The sequence below is a fragment of the Megascapheus bottae genome, chromosome 16 (genome assembly GCF_031878675.1).
Source record: "Megascapheus bottae isolate mThoBot1 chromosome 16, mThoBot2.hap1, whole genome shotgun sequence".
Taxonomy (NCBI): Eukaryota; Metazoa; Chordata; class Mammalia; order Rodentia; family Geomyidae; genus Megascapheus; species Megascapheus bottae.
In genome coordinates, this window is record NC_143524.1 from 46,917,478 (window position 1) to 46,939,243 (window position 21,766).

The 21,766-nt window shown below is 42.1% G+C and overlaps 1 protein-coding gene and 1 pseudogene across 5 annotated transcripts in view; one reads left to right on the top strand and one right to left on the bottom strand.

The window, feature by feature from the left end:
* Positions 1-21,766, bottom strand: part of Pak1 (p21 (RAC1) activated kinase 1) — a 128,654-nt gene that overhangs the window by 57,231 nt on the left and 49,657 nt on the right. For 2 of the 5 annotated variants that reach the window (XM_090348481.1, XM_090348480.1), the window contains one exon: positions 2,862-3,072. In XM_090348481.1, the coding sequence (XP_090204607.1) occupies positions 2,862-3,051 (190 nt within the window). In that variant the 5' untranslated portion in view covers positions 3,052-3,072. Of the gene's footprint in view, positions 1-2,861; positions 3,073-5,202; positions 5,233-17,691; positions 17,856-21,766 lie in introns of those variants that run through there. The other 3 variants (XM_090348483.1, XM_090348479.1, XM_090348482.1) reach the window with 3 other exon arrangements.
* Positions 4,547-4,993, top strand: LOC150053533 (oligosaccharyltransferase complex subunit OSTC pseudogene; annotated as a pseudogene).

A 21,766-nucleotide genomic window follows, 5' to 3' on the forward strand; every position in this document is an offset into this window, starting at 1 on the left:
TGTGGTGCTTGAATGATGAGCCTGAGCGCTGACCCTGAGCTCTTCAGTTCAAGGCTAGCACTCCACCCCTCTGAGCCACAGTACCACTTCCAGCCTTCTGGTTTAACTGGAGACAAGAGTCTCACGGACTTTCTTGCCTGGGCTGGCTTTGAACTGCGATCCTCAGATCTCAGACTCCTTTGTAGCTAAGATTACAGGCATGAACCACTCACACTTAGCCCAGTGTATCTTTTGTCTATGAATTTACCTTTTCTAAACAATTAATATAAATTAAATCAAACACTATATAATCCCTTATGAGTAGCTCCTTCTACTTAACACAGTATTTTCAAGATGACATTATATGGATGTATCACATTTCATATCTATACATTAGGCAATGAACATTTAAATATTTTTACTTTGGAGTTATTATGAACAATGCTGCTGTAAACCTTTCATGCACTGGTTTGTGTGGATATGTTTCATTTCTCCTTGGTAGAAACCTCTCGGACATATGATATCTCTACATTGTACCTTTTGAGGAACTGCCAAACCATTTGCTGTAATGACACATCCATTTTACATTCCAATCACCAACTGTTAAGGGTGGCAATAGCTCTACAACCTCAGAAACATTTGATATTATCTGCCTTTTTTATTATAGTCATTCTAGAGAATGTAAAGTAGATCTTATTGTGGTTTTGATTTGCATTTCCCTGATGGCTAATGATACTGAGCATCTTTTTGTGTATAACTTCTCTGGAGAAAAGTCTGTTAAGATCTTTTGCTCGTTTTCAAACTGAGTTATATCTTTTGAGTTATAATAGTGCTTTATATTCTTTTAAGATATGTCTCTTATGAGATACATAATTTGGGGGAAATTCTCTGTGAGTTATATTTTAACTTTCTTGATGGACCAGTAGCATATGAATCTAAAGCTAATGATAACAATTTAGAGATAGCTCTTCAGCAAGCCATAAGAACAGAGCCTTTAAAAGCATAAATAGGAACTTTACTTCAGATCAGCAGTCAGCTAACACATTTCTGGAGCCAAATAAAAGGGAAAAAAAAGCCTCTATTTTTTACTACTTTACACAGAGGATACTGGTGATTTTCCAGATGTACTGTTAAGATCCTGACTACTTTTCTAGAAGCTGAACTAATAAGAAGGAAATATCCCAGACAATCATAGCTTACACCTATAATCCTAGCTCTTCAGGAAACTGAGATCTAAAAATTGGAATTTGAAGCTCACCCAGGCAGAGTGATATACAAGAGACACCTATGTTCAAATAATCAGCAAAAAAACCTGAAGTGGAAATATAGCTCAAGTGGCAGAGTATCAGTTCTAAGCAAAAAAAAATGTCAAAAGAAAGCACAAGACACTGAATTCAAGGTACCAGTACCACTCATTGTAAAAGCCTGGTGAGTCCTAGTTATCTTTTTCCTTCATTCTCAGCCATTTCTTACTATTCTTACTGAATTTTAATTCCCAAATCTGAATACTGTATTAAGAAACCTGAATGAACATGAAAAAACAAATAACTGTGGATTTTTTTAAGTATTGCAAATAAAACTAACTTGGGGAAAAAACTCCAAATGAAGGGTGGGGGTGAGGGAGGGAAATGAGGACCAAGACATGAGAAAGGGTATCAATCTTTGTGAAGTAATGCACCTTCTAACTGGTGAATATACTATAACCCTTCTATTAATTACAATTAAAAAACATAAGAAAAATCCAAATAAAGACATTTCAAATTTATTTATGCTTTGTGACTTCAAAGCATTTAAAAACCTTAAAAAGAAAATAAGTTCAAATTGCCTAAAATCACAGTACTCAAAAAGAAATGTACTCATTACTTGACTTACACAACTTTAACTCCTGTGTTACAGTTCTTTGACTTATATAACCGCAACTCCTATGTGACTTTTTTAATAACACTAAATAAATAACAGGAGCTGAAAAACTCTCTAAAATCTGGTTAAGAATGTAGTAATTCTTAGAACTGTACTCAAAAACAGCTCTGAGCAATTGTTCTTTTTGCATTTTGCTTCAGCCACTTTAAGAAGGAAAAACAAAAGAAATAGTTAATAAGAAAACAAAAGGTGGGGCCGGGAGTTTGGCCTAGTGGTTAAAGTGCTTGCCTAGCATGCATGAAGACCCGGGTTCGATTCCTCGGTACCACATACATAGAAAAAAGCTGGAAGTGGTACTGAGGCTCAAGTGGTAGAGCTCTAGCCTTGAGAAAGTCCAAGGACAGTGCTCAGGCCCTGAGCTCAAGCCCAGGACTGGCAAAAAACGAAAACAAAAACAAAACAACAAAAAAAGAAAACTAAAGGTAAGGCTGGGAGTTTGGCCTAGTGGTAAAGTGTTTGCCTAGCATGCATGAAGACCCAGGGTCAATTCCTCAGTACCACATACAGAGAAAAAATTGGAAGTGATACTGTGGCTCAAGTAGTAGCGCTCTAGCCTTGAGAAAGCCCAAAGATAGTGCTCAGGCCCAAAGTTCAAGCAAGTAGAGCCCTTGTCTAGCAAAGAATGCTATAAGTTCAAAAACTAAGTAAGTAATATACAGTAGCTGGGTACCACTAGCTCACACCCTTAATCTTTGCTATGCAGGAGACTGAGATCTGAGAATCAAGGTTCAGAACTAGAAAGGACAAATCTATGAGACTTTCATTTCTAATTAACCAAAGCTAGAAGTAGGGCCAGAAGCTTGAGCTCCTGAATTCAAGGTCTAGTACTGGCACTAAGTAAACAAACCATTAATATTTTTAATTGAAAATAAGAGATATTAAAGACAAATCAAGACAAGGTAATAAAAGCAAAGTTTTTTGTTTAAGCATACAAATCATGACAAAGAGATGAAATACTGTACTTTTATCTCCAGGTAAGATGGATCGGTAAAATCGATCCTTCTTTTTCTTCTCCTCTGGGTTTGGAGGCAGAGGTTTGGAACCGTGGTTTAGGGTTGCAGTGTCTTTGCCGCCAGCTCCAATCATAGTGCTGGTGTTTCTCATTGGAGGGGCTGGGGGTTTATCCTGAGTGTCTAGGCCGTTACTTGACATTGTCACCACCACCAGCAGCTACTGAAACAGGAGAAAGAACATAAACCTGTTTATTATTTTTGAACACAAGACATACATGTTAAAAGGTAAGGGTATATATACTCATAATGTAAAGTCCTACTGCGTATACTAAAACAGTCCTTGAATACGGCTAGCCTATTCTCTCAATACTCACCAATGAAATGCCTACCATGTGCCATGAACTGCAAAACTCACAAAGATTTCCTCTTATCCTGCATTCATTCCTGTATCTGAGACACTGGAGAAAACAGATACATCAGCTAGATCAGAAATACTCAACTGTGTCTACCATGATCTAACTGAAATGCAGAAAATTAGCCCAGAAAAAATGCTGAGAGGAAACCAGTAATACTAACTTTAGAGAAACTCCTTAGCCTTCTGCATTCCACTGGTTTACCTACATAAAGTTTAAATGAAAACCTTAACATGATTCCATGTAGTGAGTTCTCTTACAACCTTTAACTTTGCAACCTTTGGAATGGACTACTGGAAAAATCTGGTTTGTTTTGGTTTTGTTTTGATTTTGGAGGAAATACTGGGATTTGAACTCAGAGCTTCATATTTGTTAGGCAGGGTTTTCCATCACTCAGCCACACCTCCAGCCCTTTTATGTACTGGTTATTCTTGAGATTAGAGTCTCACTTCTTGCCCAGGCATGCTCCTATACCATAATCCTCCTATTTTTCATGTTCCACTGTGCTGGGATGACAAGTATACACCACCACACCAGCTCCTTTGGTGGAGATGCAGTTTTATGGACTTTTCTGCCCAGGTTAACATAGAACTACAATCCTTTCAATCCCATTCTCCCACAGAGCTAGGATAATTGGTATGCACCACAGCATACAGCTACTGGTTGAGAAAGGGCTTCACCAACTTTTTTCTTTTTTTCCCCAGCGCCAACTCTGATTCATGATACTATCAATTTCAGCCTCCCAAATAGAAAGTATTACAGGAATAAGCCACTGGTATCTAGTAAAACTACTCTTTTTTTCGCTGGAACTCAATCATGTTTCATTTATTTATGTATAATCTGCAGCTTCTTTCAGGTTACACTGGCAGAGCAGAGTAACTGCAAAAGACTAGACCCACAAACCTGCAACACTTACTATCTGGTCCTTTACAGGTGAGATTTGCTGCTCCCAGGCTCAATCAATTCTATAGTACCTCTCTCCTCTAAAATGATAGCTCTGATGTCATTAGATCAAAGGAATTTTCAGCTCCGTCTACTGAAACTGTTAGATATGTAGTCTTTTGTTGGCCAAAGCATTATTCATTATGCAGTACTTGAAACTGTTAATAGTACAAAAATCTAGGTGGTGGGTGCATCAGGTACTTGCTTCAAAATTCTTTCAATAATGTAATTTTTCCTAACATAATGTTCAGAGGAAAAAAGTAATGCTTGAGTTCTTGTTGTACAGTTCTGGTATAATACCTGGCCTTAAGGAAAAAAAAGTGATGAGGGCCCACCAACATGGAGACCTTGTGCCAGGTCCCGTTCCTGGTACTGGAATGTCCCAATCTGAAGCTGAAGAAGCCGCTCTGGGTGCACATGCTGTGAGCCATGACAGTGTATGCGCTGGTGGTCATGTCCTACTTGCTCATCACCAGAGGAATAATTTATGACCTTACTGTTGAACCTCCAAGTGTTGGCTCAATGACTGACGAGCATGGACACCAGAGGCCACAAGCCTTCTTGGCTTACAGAGTAAACGGACAGTACATTATGGAAGGCCTCGCATCCAGCTTCCTGTTTACAATGAGAGGTTTAGGTTTCATAATCCTAGACTGATCTAATGCACCAAATATTCCTAAGCTCAACAGATTTCTTCTGCTGTTCATTGGATTTGTCTGAGTCCTATTGAGATTTTTCATGGCATGGGTATTCATGAGAGTGAAACTGCCAGGCTATCTGATGTGATAAAGTGCCTTTTGAGAAGAAATCAATGGACTCAAGACTTGTTCTGGTGAATGAAATTTGAAAGTCTTTATCAGTCCTCTGTGAAAATGTGGAAAGGAACAAACAGCAGGAAAAGAAGCCTGAGTGAAAACCTGGGAAGCACATCAAAGCTCAGACTAGTTTCTTGGTATCAGAGACAACTCTATCACAGTTTTTTTTTTGCTACTGACCTGCTCTGATATCCCAACCATGTTAAATGGCATTTTCTTAGTTTCTCATTTCTTGAAGGGAAAAAAATTGCTCCACTTGTCAAACTATAATATTGAATGAAGTGATTATTTTTTATAGTCCCCTTCACATCCTTTTTTGGAGATGACATTTCTGATTTTAAGAAGTTCAACATGATGTAAGATCTGTGAGCTGAGAGCTCTCGACTGCTGAGTGGCTTCTCCGATGGTGCTTTTACCTTTAAGCAGTATGAGTGCTAGTATGCTTCTGTGGATACAAATTCAGGACTGTCCCCTGAGCAGTTTGATATATGAAAGGAGCTCAAATAAATGATTTTTTTCTAATTAAAAAATTTGATGAATAAATGAATGGTTTTGATGGAAACAGAAAATGGCAAATGTATCCTAGACCATGTAATAGCATAAATGTGAGAGCACAGCAGCAAGAAGATTGCAACATAAAGGACTAAAAAGGGAAACGGGGGAAAAAAATGGGACACACAGATCACTGTGGGCTTTTTATGTTCTTCACTACATTTAGCATTCGGGGTGGGGGGGGGGAGTCCTTTCTAAGCAGTTCTAAAGCTAGGCAATAATTGTTCCATGTTGAAAATAAAACATGATGTTGTAAGGCTGTGGAGAAATGACAATGAGAACCAAGTATTGCATGGAGAAAGAGACCAGCTGTTAGTCTATCTGCACTGAGGATTCTGGTGCCTTGAGCACAGAGCATAGATCTTGGAGTTTAGGAAAGTCCTCTACACTCTCTAACAGAGTTGCTGAAATCCAAAGAAACAGTGTCCCCAAAGAGCCTCTTGGACTAATTATCCTTACAACTAAGATTTCAGATAGCAATTAGGACTGGTGTTTTTGTTATTGCTTTTACATCTTTACTGGTTAGCAGTGTCTCCCTTTACAGTCTCAAGGTTGCTTCCATTCATCAGGGCATCATTGGGGCTGAATTGTTTTTTGGTTTTTTGTTTTGGTTTGCTTTCTTTGGTCAGTCATGGAGCTTGAACTCGGGGCCTGGGTGCTGTCCCTGAGCTCTTTTGCTAGTGTCCTACCTCTTTAAGCCACAGCACAATTTCCTGTTTTCTGGTGGTTAACTGGAGATAAGAGTCTCACAAACTTTCCTGCCCCAGTTGGCTTCAAACAGGGATCCTCAGATCTCAGCTTCCTGAGTAGCTAGGATTACAGGTATGAGCCACCAGAGCCTTGGTAGCTAACATTAGATGACAAGTAGAGTTTAAGGAAAACTTGGAAGTCTAATAGGTATAATTTTTCTCATTTGTTAAAGCAAATTATATCATCTGCTGTTTAGCAGACTATGCTGGGCACTGGGGATAAAATAGTCAGCAAGTGTAAATAGCACAATTTAGACATGCTATAGGTCACCCAAGGGCATCATACAGTGGGACAGCAGAAGGAGGGACTGGAAACAATGTTGGTAATAACAGAACCACTACAACCACTACATAACCTTTAATATAATTTCTAAATAACCCTCCATTATTTAAAAATAACATCTTTAAGTGAACGAAAGAAAAGAAGAAGAAATAAAACCTATTACACAAACTAATCATATTTCTTCGAATAACCCAGAGCAGCTGCAACTGGCATTGCCAACACTCCACCCAAGACTGGGGAACAGTGTATGCCCTTGACGCCTGGTTATGAGAATCTGATCTTTAAATGGTGCCAAGAGGTTTGCTTTGGCAAGGGAATGGAATGCTGTAGCCTTGAATATGCTGAGGATGTCCTTCTAATGCATCAACCATATTCCCACTATGCAGCCTCTGCTACTTGCTCTGGTTTAGCAACAGAAAAGCAACTTCTAGAGTGGCAGGGAAGAAAATTGTAGGCTGTTTCAGAACTGTTAGAAAAACTACTTTGATTTCTGATCTCCTAAAATATAAGTAAGATTACCTACTTAACATAGTTGCCATAAAGGGGAAAAAAGCATATGTTAAAAACAAAGAACACCTTGCATGTTGCCTGCCACAAAACAGATGCCATTATTAGTTTCCTTCCCTATCTATCTTTGTCCTTTCATCTGTACTATTCTCTAAGCTTGTCATTCTATCTCCATGCACTTTCATGCCCCTGCCTTTGTCTACACTGTTCTCTCTGCCAATGCTCCAACTTGTCTGCCAAACAAACTCCTACTCATTCTTCAAGGTCCCACTTGACTCACTTCCTCTATGAAACCCCTCCAGAAGACCACTACTTCCACCTTTCTCCAAAATACAATAGCATTTATGCAGCAATTCTGAACCTTATTCATCCTATCATATAATTCATACTTGTGCTCACTAGCCCATGAGTAACTCAAGGGATAAAATTGAGTCTGATTAATGTCTATGTCCCCAGGGCCCAATGAGCACAGAAATGGTACATACCAAGTAATTAGCAACAGCTCACTTTCTAAGACAGCCCAGTTTAGTGGAAAAAAACACAGGAGCTAGAAGGAATCTGAAGACTCAACCAATTCCAAACCTTTTTCTTATTAAAACCTGAAATCCATAATGGTATATAATATACCTGAGCTCACTAAATGAAATACTGATAAGGATATGACTAATCTATAATTATTCTGATTCTCTTAGAAAGCATTCTTTTGGTGGCTGGGAATGTGGCTTAGTAGTAGAGTGCTTGCCTAGCTAGCATGAAGCCCTGGGTTTGATTCCTTAGTACTAAACAGAAAAGGCCAGAGGTAGTGCTATGGCTCAAGCTATGGCTAGCCTTGAGCAAAAGAAGCTTTGGGACAGTGCGCAGGCCCTGAGTTCAAGCCCCAGGACTAGCAAAACAACAAACAACAATAACAACAACAAAAGCACAATCTTTTAAAGGTATAATTATAATTTGAGACAGAATGAACAAAGAAAAGGAAGAAAGGACTACACTACAGGGTAGAGGGTCTTCTCACATTTAGACATAGGAGAGGCAGTAAGGCAGGGTTGAAAGGGTAGTGAGAGACAAATTCACTTATACCTATACCTACCTACTTACACACACACACACACACACACACACACACACACACACCCTTCAGTCCTAACACTCCTGCAGACTAGTAACTTGCAGAAACCAATACTTTAAGTTTTGGTTGTTTTATACTCCACTTACCATCTTGGAAAACCTGACCAGCACCCCCAGTAGAGTTACTGTATGGTTAGCTTTTCATTTCTGTAATACCTACAAAAACAACTGAAAAGAGGAAAGATTGATTGAGCTCCTGATTTCAGGTCAATCCACCATGGCAGGGAAGGTATTCTAGCAGATATCCCAAAATCATGGTGGAAAGGAAGTAGAGAGAAAAATGGAAGACACGAACATGGTACAAGCCTCAAAGGCACACTCCCAATGACCCACTTTCTCAGCTAGTCCCATCTCCCAGAGTTTCTAAAACTTCCCAAAATAATACTACGAGCTGGAAAACAACACTCAAGACATGAGTCTGTGATGGGATATTTCAAATTCAAACCACAACAATTACCCAACAGTTAAAAGTTCATATTTAAGCCAGGCTTGGTGCCATGTGCTTACAGTCCCAGTTCTTGAGAAGCAAAGACGAGAGAACCACTAGAGTCTAGGAGTTCTAGTCCAACTTGGTCAACATAATGAGACCCAGTCTCAAAAAATAATATTAACAAAACCTTTTTTAAAGAAGCATTGTTAAACAGAGAGTGCTGGTCTTAAACAAAGGAAACTGATTCTTCTGCCTCAGACTCCTGAGTTCTGGGAGTACTGGAGGATAAGCATGGATCTCCATACCCAGCTCTCATATCTTCATTTGCAAAATTAAAATTAAAGTTCAAACCTCCAGATAACTCATCAATGACCTGCAGTGAAAAAACCTGAGAGCTTTTATCTGAGAGCTGGAAGATGTCATGAAGGCACCCATCTTGCGTTAGCCAGGAAATACTGGTATCTATTCCACTGTCTCCAAATGGTTGACCCTCCATCCAGTCTTTGAACACATCTTGTAATTTCTCATACCACCACATGCTGCCTCAAATGAACAGTTATTCTTAAACTGTTGATAACAATTTGAAAATGTTCTATTTTCCTTCGTCTGAAAGATAATTAAGACTAAGACAATCAATCTTCAAGTGTTCATTTTTACTTCAGTTATCTGTGATCATCCATACTCTTGATTCCAACCTCTCCTCCACTCACTCTCCTGCCTCTGAAGCCCTTCCATTCTTTTTTTTTTTTTTTGCCAGTCCTGGGCTTGAGACCAGGGCCTGAGCACTGTCCTTGGACTTTCTCAAGGCTAGAGCTCTACCACTTGAGCCTCAACACCACTTCTGGCTTTTTTCTATGTATGTGGTACCGAGGAATCGAACCCGGGTCTTCATGCATGCTAGACGAGCACTTTAACCACTAGGCCAAACTCCCGGCCCCCTTCCATTCTTTTATCTAAACTTTCCCTCCTGTTCTTGGTTAATTCACCTTTACCACTTTGTCTTAAAAGGTGGCTCACAACTGGAATCCTAGCCACTCAGGCTGAGTTCAAGCCCCTGGATTGGCAAAAGAAAAAGAAAAAAAAAAAAAAAAAGAAGATAGAAAAAAGAAAAGAAAGTTAATGCGATTCCATCTTAATGCATAAGCTAGAAGTGATGGCACTTGAATTTAGCATCTCATTACACAGGAGGCCACCTGTCAGATAGTTGAGGCCAGCCCCAAGGAAAAACAAGAGACCTTGCTTGAAAAATTACTAAAGCAAAAAGGAGTAAAAATGAGGCTCAAGTAGGAGAACAGCTGCCTAGCAAGCAGGAGGCTCTAAGTTCAAACCTCTGTATAGTCAAAAACAAACAAAAACCAGTAACCACTCTCTTCTCTCTTTACTTGCATATCTTCTCACCTGGAAAGATCTTTCAGTTACATCAAGCTTTCCCTATCTGTTACATATATTAGCCATTCATTATACATTCATCATAACATATAGGTACTAATCTAGTAATATAAAACGAATTTCTTATACTGGTCAAGTTTATAGTCTAGCAAAAGAAACAATAGAGATGTGGGAAGTAGAAAAGTGAGAGCATAAGCCTTGAATGGAAAATCTAAGTAAAAGTACCTTGGCCCTGAGTTCATGCCCTAGCAATAGCACAAAACTTAAAAATATGGGCCGGGGGGCCGGGAGTTTGGCCTAGTGGTTAAAGTGCTTGCCTAGCATGCATGAAGACCCAGGTTCGATTCCTTGGTACCACATACATAGAAAAGAGCCGGAAGTGGTGCTGAGGCTCAAGTGGTAGAGCTCTAGCCTTGAGAAAGTCCAAGGACAGTGCTCAGGCCCTGCGCTCAAGCCCAGGACTGGCAAAAAAAAAAAAATATGGGCCGGGAGTTTGGCCTAGTGGTTAAAGTGCTTGCCTAGCATGCATGAAGACCCGGGTTCAATTCCTTGGTACCACATACATAGAAAAAAGCCGGAAGTGGTGCTGAGGCTCAAGTGGTAGAGCTCTAGCCTTGAGAAAGTCCAAGGACAGGGCTCAGGCCCTGAGCTCAAGCCCAGGACTGGCAAAAAAAAAAAAAAAAAAAATAATAATAATAATAATAGTAAGTGGGCAGGGAGTTTGACCTAGTAGTAGAGTGCTTGCCTTGCATGCACGAAGACCCAGGTTCAATTCCTTGGTACCACATACATAGCAAAAAAGCCATGGTGCTATGGCTCAGGTGGTAGAGCTTTAGCCCTGAGAAAGCCCAAGGACAGTGCTCATGCCCTGAGCTCAAGGCCCTGGACTGGCCAAAATAATAATAATAATAATAATAATAATAATAATAATAATAGTAAGCTACTGGGTACTTGTGGCTCGTACCTATAATTCTAGGCTGAGATCTAAAGACTGCAGGTCAAAGATGGCTGGTGGGCAGGAAACTCTTGTTGGTCTCTTAATACCACTTAAGCACCCCAAACAACACAAAACCCAAAGGTGTAGCTACAACTCAAGCAGAAGAATGCCAGCCTTGTGCAAAAAAAAAGGATAAGGAACAGAACCCAGGCCCAGAGTTTAAAGCGTGCACGCACACTCACACACACACACACACACACACACACACACACACACAGAAAGGAGAGGCAAAGAATAAAAATACAGTGTCAAGTACGTACATATGCATGTATGTATGTATAAATATGAAAGAGGTAGAGATCAAGGGAGGATTTCTCTTTTCTTTTTTTCTTTGTTCCTGAGCTTGACTCAGGGCTTGAGCACTGTCCGTGAGCTTTTTTGTTAAAGGCTAGCAGTCTACCATTTGAGCCACAGTTCCTCTTTTGGCTTTTTGGTGGTTAATAGAAATAAGAGTCTCATGGACTTTCCTGCCTGGAGTGGCTTTGAATTACAATCCTCAGACCTCAGCCTCCTGAATATTTAAGAATACAGTCAAAAGCCACTGGCAGCTAGTTAGACAGAATTTTTCTGAGGATGAAACACTTATTAAGGCCTGAATGAAATGAGATGATAAATCTTAATACCTTGAAAACTATTTTAAACAGATAGAGCAGTGAGTACAAATGTTACAAAATTTATGAGCAGAATATAAAGGGCACCCAGAAGAGCAAAACAGGCCAGCCAGCAAGGCTAATATTGAATAAACAAGAAGAAAAATGTGTTAGAGACTTGAGATTCGTTCTAGAGGTATGGTTCAAGTGGTAGAATGCCTACCTATCAAGAATAAGACCACAGAACTCAAATTCCAGAAGGGGAGGGAAGGAGAGATGGAGGCAAGGAGAAAGGGAAAGTGGGAGGGAGGGAGGGAGGGAGGGAGGGGGTGATAGTTAAGGGCTAGTGACATAGCTATACGCCGAGTGATAGAATCCTTTGCAAGCATAGACAAGGCCCTTGGTTCAAACCTTATCACTTAAAAGAAAAAGGAAGACACAGAAGAGTGAGAAAGACTGATATTAGAGACATAACTAGAATGTTGTCCAGAGCCTTACACAGTACAATAAGAAGTTTGGATGGAGAGTAGGTAGGATGTAATGCAGTTAAGGACATAGCTGGACTAGATTCATCAGCCACTTTTTGTCCTCACCTTACTCAGTCTCTCAATACAACTCAACACAACTAACCTGCTCTTTCAAATATCCTTTCTTGGCTTTGGGAAAAGCAAATTCACCTGAATACCCTTCCAAACTTCTTTTGGTTGGTTGTGGGGCTTGAACTCTGGGCCTGGATGCTGTCTCTGAGCTCTTCAGCTCAAGGCTACAGCCCTATTCCTTAAGCCACAGAGCCACTTCTCATTTTCTAGTGGTTAATTTGAGATAAGAATCTCATGGATTTTAGTGCCTAGAGAGGCTTTGAACCTCAATCCTCAGATCTCAGCCTCCTGAGTAGCTAAGATTACAGGTGTGAGCCACCACACCCAGCTCCTTCTATATTTCTCACTACTCTTTCCCCCTCCTTCACCTGTGCTCCATACATCCAAGAATGACAACTTCCTGTACTCATACATGAGTCTCCTCCCAAGATAATCTCATCCAGTTCCACATTTTTACATACTATCAGAATGAAGATGATGTGCAAGTTTCTACCTCTTGAAAGTCAGTTTTCAGTCTGACAATCATCTATTAGATAACTCCACCTGCACTGCTGTCAGGTTTGAAGTACTGAGGAAAAATGCAGGTGGAATTGTCTAACAGATGGGTAATCTAATATAACAAAGTGAGCCTCTTGGTTTTCACAGCATCTATCATAAATTTTAATTGTATTTGTTTATTTATTAAACAACTTCTTTGATAAACAATAAGTTTCCTACAATAGCAACTATGCCTGTTGTATTTACTAGGATAGCTAGCAACTAAACAAGACAAGGCTTGGCAAAAGTGAGATTTATTAAACCCTGTCTCTGACCTCAAAAAACTCATACTAGGGGCCAGGAGTTTGGCCTAGTGGTAGAGTGCTTGCCTAGCATGCACGAAGCCCTGAGTTCGATTCCTTGGTACCACATACATAGCAAAAAGCCAGAAGTGGTGCTGTGGCTCAAGTGGTAGAGCTCTAGCCTTGAGAAAGTCCAAGGACAGTGCTCAGGCCCTGAGCCCAAGCCCAGGACTGGCAAAAAAAAAAAAAAAAAAAAAAAAACTCATACTAATAGAAGACAAAGTATATGTAATTTCCATTTTTATAAAATGTCATAGAGTACGGGGGAAGGGTGGGAGGGAAATGGGGACCATGTCATAAGAAAGGGTATCAATGTTTGTGAAGTTATGCACCTTCTATCTGGTGAATATAATGTAACCCTTCTATTAATCACAATAAAAAAAATCTGAAAAAATGTCATAGAGTACTTAATAGTTACGTAGTAGATGGTAGAATCACAATTTTAACTAAACTCAATCCTTTTTTAATCTATTCCCTTCCTTTCCTTTTTTTTTTAAACCACATCAGAAGGTATCATTAAAAATAATATATATTAGCCAGGAGTTAGTGGCTCATATCTCTAATCCTAACTTCAAGGGTGGCTGAGATTTGAGAACTGTACTTTGAAGCCAGTCCAGGCAGACAAATCCGACAGACTCAATTTCAATTTACCACCAATTTACCAGTCCAGGGAGACAAATCCAACAGACTCAATTCCAATTTACCACCAAAAACCCAGAAGTAGAGGTGTGGCTCAAATGGTAAAGCTCCAGTCATGACTGAAAGCCAAGCAAGAAACCAAAGCCCTCAGGTAGAGAGTGTGGCCTAGTGGTAGAGTGCTTGCCTAGCATGCATGAAGACCACGATTTGACTCCTCGGTACCACATACATAGGAAAACGCTGGAAGTGGTGCTGAGGCTCAAGTGGTAGAGCGCTAGCCTTGAGAAAGCCCAAGGACAGTGGTCAGGCCCTGAGCTCAAGCCACAGGACTGGCGAAGCAAGGGAGGAAGGGAGGGAGGGAGGGAAGGAGGGACCAAAGCCTTGAAGCCCTAGCACTATTCTTACATGAAGCATTCTTGTACACTTCTTGACCTCCCTCCAACATGAGGCTCATTTATCAAACTCAAAAGTTTCTCTATCTAACTCTCTTTTTTTCTTTATTCATTGAAAACTGAGGGTCAGTTTTGTAGGGGGATTTTTGTTTGTTTTTTATTTGTTTAATAGTACTGGGGACTGAATTCAGGACTCAGCCTAAGAACTTTATAAAATGAATCAGTGGCATTCTTAGTCTTTCAGGTTATAGTGTCTGATCTTTTACCTTTTTTGTTTTTGTTTTTGAGGTTCAAGGATGCCCTCGGGAACAACCATAATATCTGTACAATACTCTACAAAGCATTTTCATACATTCTTTACTCCGTGTGATTCTCACTGGCCCTATGAAATGTTAAATCCTTATTTTTACAGAAGACAATGAAAGTAAAATACCACATCAGGTTGCTGGCCAGCCTGAAAGTAGACTTAAGAAAACAGAAGGAGAGAAATCAAATAGCTCAGAGAGGGTGCTAGGTACTTAGTCACCTGAATGGCCCAGAGCCAGAAGTAAGGATAACAAAATCTGTTTCCCTTCTGAGGTAATAATTATTTGTCTGGCCATGGCACATGACCCACCTCAAGAAAAAATTTTTTAAAATCTCAGTAACATATAGACTCTAGCAAAAAGATAGGCAAAAAAATAAACATTAGAAAAGTTCTTGCCCGGTGGTGGCTCACGCCTGTAAATCCTAGCTACTCAGGAGGCTGAGATCTGAGGATCAAGGTTCAAAGCCAGCCCGGGCACAAAAGGACCTGAAACTCTTCTCTCCAATTAACCTCTAGAAAATGGCAAGTGAGGCTTGGCTCATGGGCAGGGAGGTAGCCTTGAGCTGAAGAACTCAGGGACAGTGTCCAGGCCAAGTTCAAGTCCCATGACAAAAGAAAGAAGGAAAGAAAGAAAGAAAAGAAAGAAGGGAAGGAGGGAGGGAGGGAGGGAAGGAAAGAAGGAAGGAAGGAAGGAAGGAAGGAAGGAAGGAAGGAAGGAAAGAAGGAAGGAAGAAAGGTAGGTAGGTTCAAGCACCTTCGTGCTTGAGAGTGACCATAATATAAGTGAATACCTATCAGCATTAGAGAAGATCTGAGATACCGGATCTGCCACAGATTTGCCAAATTGAAAATTCCCTACACTGAAACATTGCAACTCCTGTGCTTTCCTCTACAACAATAGACACAAGAGTTTCACAAGCCTTGATCCATATTGGAAGCCATTTTTATATCCCCAGCATGGTAACATAGAGTATCTGATTCAGAGAATGTTTAAAAATGGATGGGTACCACACATCCATTCCACATGAAAGGCAGTGCCAATAAAACTGCTACCTTATTATCTCTGCTTCTGCTATTCCCCACTTTGGGTACACTACCCAAGAAAAATTTTTGCCAAGTAAAAATAAACCAGTTCAAAGAGACAGACTTCAGGGGAAAAGTGAATCTACATGGATCCCTCTTCCCAGCCCACAATCTTCTCTCCGTATCCATCACAACCCTTTAAATAATCCTATCTTGTCCAGGCCACCCACTTCAAAAGACCAAAGTCTTTCCCTCCAGGACTCTTCTTTCTCCTGTCCCTCCACTTACCCCTGCTATCCTCCCTGGGCTTGTGGGTCAACTTCCTTTCTTCCAGGTCAGCTGCCAGAGGTTCCCTAGCCATCTCCCAGTCCCTCATCTCACTAAAAGGAATATGAGTCACTATCCAGCCGTGACTGACATTCTTGTTCTCCTCTAACTCAAGTCTTCTTCAAGCCCCTGACTCTGACTTCTAGTCTTGCTTCTTCCATTCTGTCCACCTATTCCATTTCCTGTACAAACAGAGGGGGAGAAGGAGAGAGAACAGAAGGAGAAAGTGGGGAGTAAATTTAGGAAGAAGGATTGCTTATTGGTAGGCCAAAGGCAAGGCATAGGGACAGTATGAAGAGACTGGAACTTAAGGAAGCAAGAAAATTAGATAGGAAAACGGCAAAGGGCCCTATAAACCAGTAACCTATTAATAAAAGACAACTGTAACCAAAAATTCTAAGAGAAAAGATAGCTTATCCAGGTCTGGGACTGTGGCCTAGTGGTAAAGTGCTTATATAGCACACATGAAGCCCTGGGTTCAATTCCTCAGTACCACATACACAGAAAAAGCCAAAAATGGTGCTGTGGCATACTGGTTGAGTGCTAGCCTTGAGAAAGCCCACGGACAGTGCCCAGGCTCTGAGTTCAAGCCCCAGGACTGGCAAAAAAAAGGGGGGGGGAGTGGAAAGATAGCTTATCCAAAAGGAGGAGGACTCAACAGAGAAAAGGAAAAAACTGGCTATGGAGGAGAAGTAAGAAAAGGAATGCATGGGGCCGGGAGTTTGGCCTAGTGGTATAGTGCTTGCCTAGCATGCATGAAGACCCAGGTTCGATTCCTCGGTACCACATACATAGAAAAAAGCTGGAAGTGGTGCTGAGGCTCAAAGAGTTGAGTGCTAGCCTTGAGAAAGTCCAAGGACAGTGCTCTGACCCTGAGCCCAAGCCCAGGACTGGCAAAAAAAAAAAAAAAAGAAAAGGAATGCATGAGACAGCAGAGAAGAACAGAGAAGTGGGGGTGGGGAAATAAAGAGCAGGAAAAATGGCCACAAAGAAAGTAAAAGAAGGAGAGAAAGAAGAGTCATGAGAGGGGGATAATCAAGGTAGGGCATAAAGTTTTTTGTGGGCAGATATTAAAGAGGGAAGGAATGATAGTGGTTAAGACATTACATAGTCTCAAAGTCTGCCATTTACTTACCAAGGTAAGAATACTTCAGAAAAGACAGACTAATCTAAAGCAGCTTTCTCAGTGTCAAACATCTGGCCATGGCTGAGAAGAAACATTAGCACATTTTGACCGGCTTCTTCCCAACTCTATCTCCTTACACTCTCCAAACTAAACACTCAACATAGACATCAGCATTCTCTGCTGCTCTGAAATCACTGGGTTTTAATCTGACCACAAAGATGCCATACAAAAGGGAGCTAGAAGACAGGACACCAAGGTCTGTCTTGCAAATTCACCACTGTCTCCTCTAGACTTGAGAAGACCATCTGCAGCCCATCCTAGACATTCATCCAGCCCACCTTTCCAACAGAATACCGAACCCTTCGCTGCAGATAAGGGAACTGCGGACTTGGATAGGTCCTTCCTGGTCAGGACCGACCCCCAACCGACCCCCGGGCCTCCAGTTTATCTCCCTGCTAATAGAGAACAGCTCCCACGGTTCCAGCAGGCCAGCAGCTAAGCCTAGACAGAAGCAAGCATAGCATGACCACCACGTAGATGGGTGCTTAAAAAGGAGTGGAGGCCGGGAGGCACAGCAGTTGGCCCCAAACCCGGCTTCGCCTTCACTGCTTCCCTGGCCAGGGCTGATTTAGTGTAGGCCTGGGCCAGGGTGGGCTTACCCGCAGGTGCCATCGCCCACCCTCGGCCTTAAGGTAGGCAGAACGTACTGCGCCCGCCCCCGACCCCGGCTCCGGAAGCCGGCAGAGACCCCCGACGCAGGCCGGCTGGGGGAGCGCCAGGCCCGGCGGGCATTACCTGGCGCGGGGAGCTGGCCCCTGCATCTCGGATGATTGGGTGGGTCGCTGAGACCGAGCGGCTCCCCTCCCTGCCCGGAGGACAGGTTCGCACGAAGCCAGGGCTCCACTGGCTCTGCGGGCTGGGCTCCCAGGCTGGCGACCTGCTCCGCAGCGCGGCCGCCCCGCTCCCCAGAGCCGCGCAGCGCGCGTCCTCCCAAGGCGGCAGCCGAGGCGCGCTGGGCTGGGGAAGCAAAGGGGCGGGGATGGAGGGAGGGGAAGAAGGAAGGGGAAGGGGGCGGGAGGGGGCGGGAGGAGCCCGCGTTTCTCCTTTCCCAGTAGGGGAGAGAAGGCCTCCGCAGTTCCCCCGTCCGCCTCCATGGAGAACTCGCTTCTTACCAGGATCAGGCTTCTCAGAGCCTCAGGAAGAGCCAAGAAGAGAACCAGAGCTCCTCTGTCCCTCAGTGCCACAGACGGTCATAAACCAATCTTTTCCAGACGTCCTCAAATCAAACTGTGATTCCTCAGATTAGGCCTGGGGTAGAGCTACATCTCTTTCTCACTCTTCCCAAGGTGTCCCCCAAACCCGACTTGGCCCTTCATTGTGGCCTCTGGGCGAGGAAAGCTCAGTGACAGCTACCATCTACTATGCACCGGGTGCTTTATAAGCTTGTGTCTATCTCATCACCTTGTAAAGTAGGCCTGTGGCCATCATGTACTTCAAAAGTGAGAAGAAGGAGGAGGAGGAGGAGGAGGAGGAGGAGGAGGAGGAGGAGGAGGAGGAGGAGGAGGAGGAGGAGGAGGAGAAGGAGGACAAGAACAAGAACAAGAACAAGAGGAGGAAGAAGAGGAGGAAGAAGAAAGAGGAGGAGGAGGAGAAGAAGAACAAGGAGAAGAAGAAGAAGAAGAAGAAGAAGAAGAAGAAGAAGAAGAAGAAGAAGAAGAAGGAGGAGGAGGAGGAGGAGGAGGAGGAGGAGGAGGAGGAGGAGGAGGAGGAGGAGGAGGAGGAGAAGGAGGAGAAGGAGAAGGAGAAGAAGAAGAGGAGGAGGAGGAGGAGGAGGAGAAGGAAGAAGAAGAAGAAGGAAAAGAAGAGGAGGAGGAAGAAGAAAAAGGGGAGGAGGAGGAGGAAGAAGAAGAAGAAGAAGAAAGAGGCTCTCAGAAGAAGCTATTGTGTGTCAGCCCTGAGATAACATTTACAGACTCTGGACCTGATTCCAGAGTTCAAATATATCTATAATAATATACCTTCATTTGCAGGGCATTGGTGGCTCAGGCTTGCAATCCTAGCTGCTCACAAGGCTGAGATCTGAGGATTGCAGTTCAAAGCTAGCCTGGGCAGAAAAGTCTGTGAAACTCTCTTATCTTCAATAAACTACTCAGAAAAATCTGCAAGTGGTGCTGTGGCTCAAGTGACAGAGTGCTGGCCTTGGGGGGAAAAAACAAAAAAACACACTCAAGGACTGAGCCCAGGCCCCGAGTTCAAGCCCCCAGGACTAGAAGAAAGAAGGAAAAAAACACACACAAAAGCCTAAAGCTCCGTAGGAGGTAGTATAGCCCTAATTACCCAAGCAACCCTTTCTTTTGAGAGACATGATGGAAGCAGAGTATGGGATTATCCTTTCCAGATCATATTAGAAATTTAGGTTTCTGCAATGGAAAGACTATGTAAAGTTTTTAAGATCTAACTTATTTCTTTAAAAGATCACTGGCTGGACAACAGAAGAGGAGGAATGGAAACAAGGAAACAAGTTAGTAGAATTTACAACAACTATAAGCAACTGAAGGAGGTTATGATTTAGACTAACAGACAAGATGAAAAGAAAGTATTCTAAAGATACATCTTGGAAGATGTAGCAGCAGAGTGAGACAGAGTAGAGACAGAACAGAGAGAGACACAGCAAAGCTGGAGTGAGACAGAAAGCAATGGGTGGGGCCAGGAATGGGGCCTAGGAAACCCTGGGTTCAATTCCTCTGTAACATATACAGTGAATAGGCTGGAAGTGGTGCTGTGGCTCAAGTGGCAGAGCGTGAGCCTTGAACAAAAGTGCTTAGGAATAGTGCCCAGGCCCGAGCTCAAGCCCCAGGACTGGCAAAGAAAAAAAGGAAAAGAAAAAAAGCAATGGGTGATAATGAGCAATGACTTTCCCAGCACCACACATGTGGTAAATGAGTCAGCTGTCAATGCTGTGTTCAGACTCCTAAGCCTAGTTATGTCCCTTATTTATTTCTCTCTTCTGTTTACAAGAGATGACTGTTAGGCATCTCTGCATTAACTACAGTATCCCTCTCTTTACTGCCTAGCAAAGAGTAGGTAACCAGCATTAAGCCTGACTTAGATGGCATAAATCCATTTTCCCTGACCAATGACTACACTTTAATTCAATGTGCCCAATTAGTCCATTTCAAAGGATATAGAAAAGTCTACAAAGAACCCAAATATTTTATGAAATATTAAGTATTTTAAAGTATTAACTTAAGTATTAAAGTAGTATTAAAAGTATTATTAAAAGTACTTATAACATTAAAAGTACTTAATAGCATTAAATTTTTCCTAAATCAAATGGGAGTATAAAGATGTCTAAAAGATAATGTAGAAGAGAGTTGGAGACATGACTCAAGTGGTATAATGCTTGCCTAGCAGGCACAAGAACTTGGAGTTGAATCCCTAGTACCACCAAAACAAAAAGGTAAAAATCTAAATGACCTTGGATTTGACAGTGGCTTTTTGGTTTTGGAGCAGGGCTTGAACTTGGTGCCTAGTATTTGCCTGCTTGCTTGGCACTCCATTATTTAAGCCACACTTCCAACCTGGCTTTTTATTAGATAATTGGAGATATAACTCCTAACTTTTATGCCTAGGCTGGCTTCAAACCAAAATGTTCTAGATCTCAGCCTCCTGTATAGCTAGGATTACAGGCATATACAACTAATGTCCCACCATAATGGCTTTTTAGATATACTACCAAAAATATAATCCATAAAAAAATGACAAGTTGGTCTTGATTAAAACTTAAAATTCTTCTGCAAAAAAACAGTGTTAAGAGAAGGGAACAAAAAAGACCCAGACTATGAGAAAATATCTGCTAACACATATAATAAAATGTATACCAAATACATAAAAGATGAACATTTCACAGTAACAAGAAAAAAAATTTAGATAAGCAAGAGAACTACACATGGTATTATACAACTATAATACCAGTACTAGAGAAGCTATGGCTGGAGGATCACTAGCAGAATGCGGCCAGCCTGCGCTACAGAGTGAGTGCTTTCTGGAAAAACAATGCGGGAGTGTGGCCTAGTAGAGTGCTTGCCTAGCATACATGAAACCCTGGGGTTCAATTCCTTGATACCACATACAAAGGGGGAAAAAGGTGGGGGCCGGGAGCATAGCCTACATGGGCCGGGAGCGTAGCCTAGTTGGTAGAGTGCTTGCTTCACATGCACAGAGCCCTGGGTTCAATTCCTCAGAACCACATATGCAGAAAAAACCGAAGTGGCACTGTGGTTCAAGTGGCAGAGGGCTAACTTGAGCGAAAGTGTCAGTGCCCAGGTCCTGAGTTCAAGCCCCAGAACCGGCCGCTCCCCTCCCCAAAAAAAGCTGAAACTGATGGTGTGGTTCAAGTGGTAGAGCACTAACCTTGAGAAAGCTCAAGGTCAGGCCCTGAGTTCAAACCCCAGGACTGGCAAAAAAATAAAGAAAAGAAAAAATGCAAAAGGTCAGACCAAGTGCCTCACCAAAAAAGACATGACAAATGATATATTAAAAGATACCCAACAAGCTGGGCGCGGTGGCTCACACCTGTAATCCTAGCTACTCAGGAGGCTGAGGCCTGAGGATCAAGGTTCAAAGCCAGCCTGGGCACAAAAGGACCTGAGACTCTTATCTCCAGTTAACCTCTAGAAATCGGGAAGTGGGGCTTGGCTCAAGGGTAGGGCAGTAGCCTTGAGTTGAAGAGCTCAGGGACAGCGCCCAGGCTGAGTTCAAGCCCCAGGACCCACCCCCCCAAAAAAAAATTCAGGTAAAAATATAATTTATCTCCTTCAGTAAGGGCTTTAAGTTGTTTATACATATAAAATGCATACAGCACAGAAGA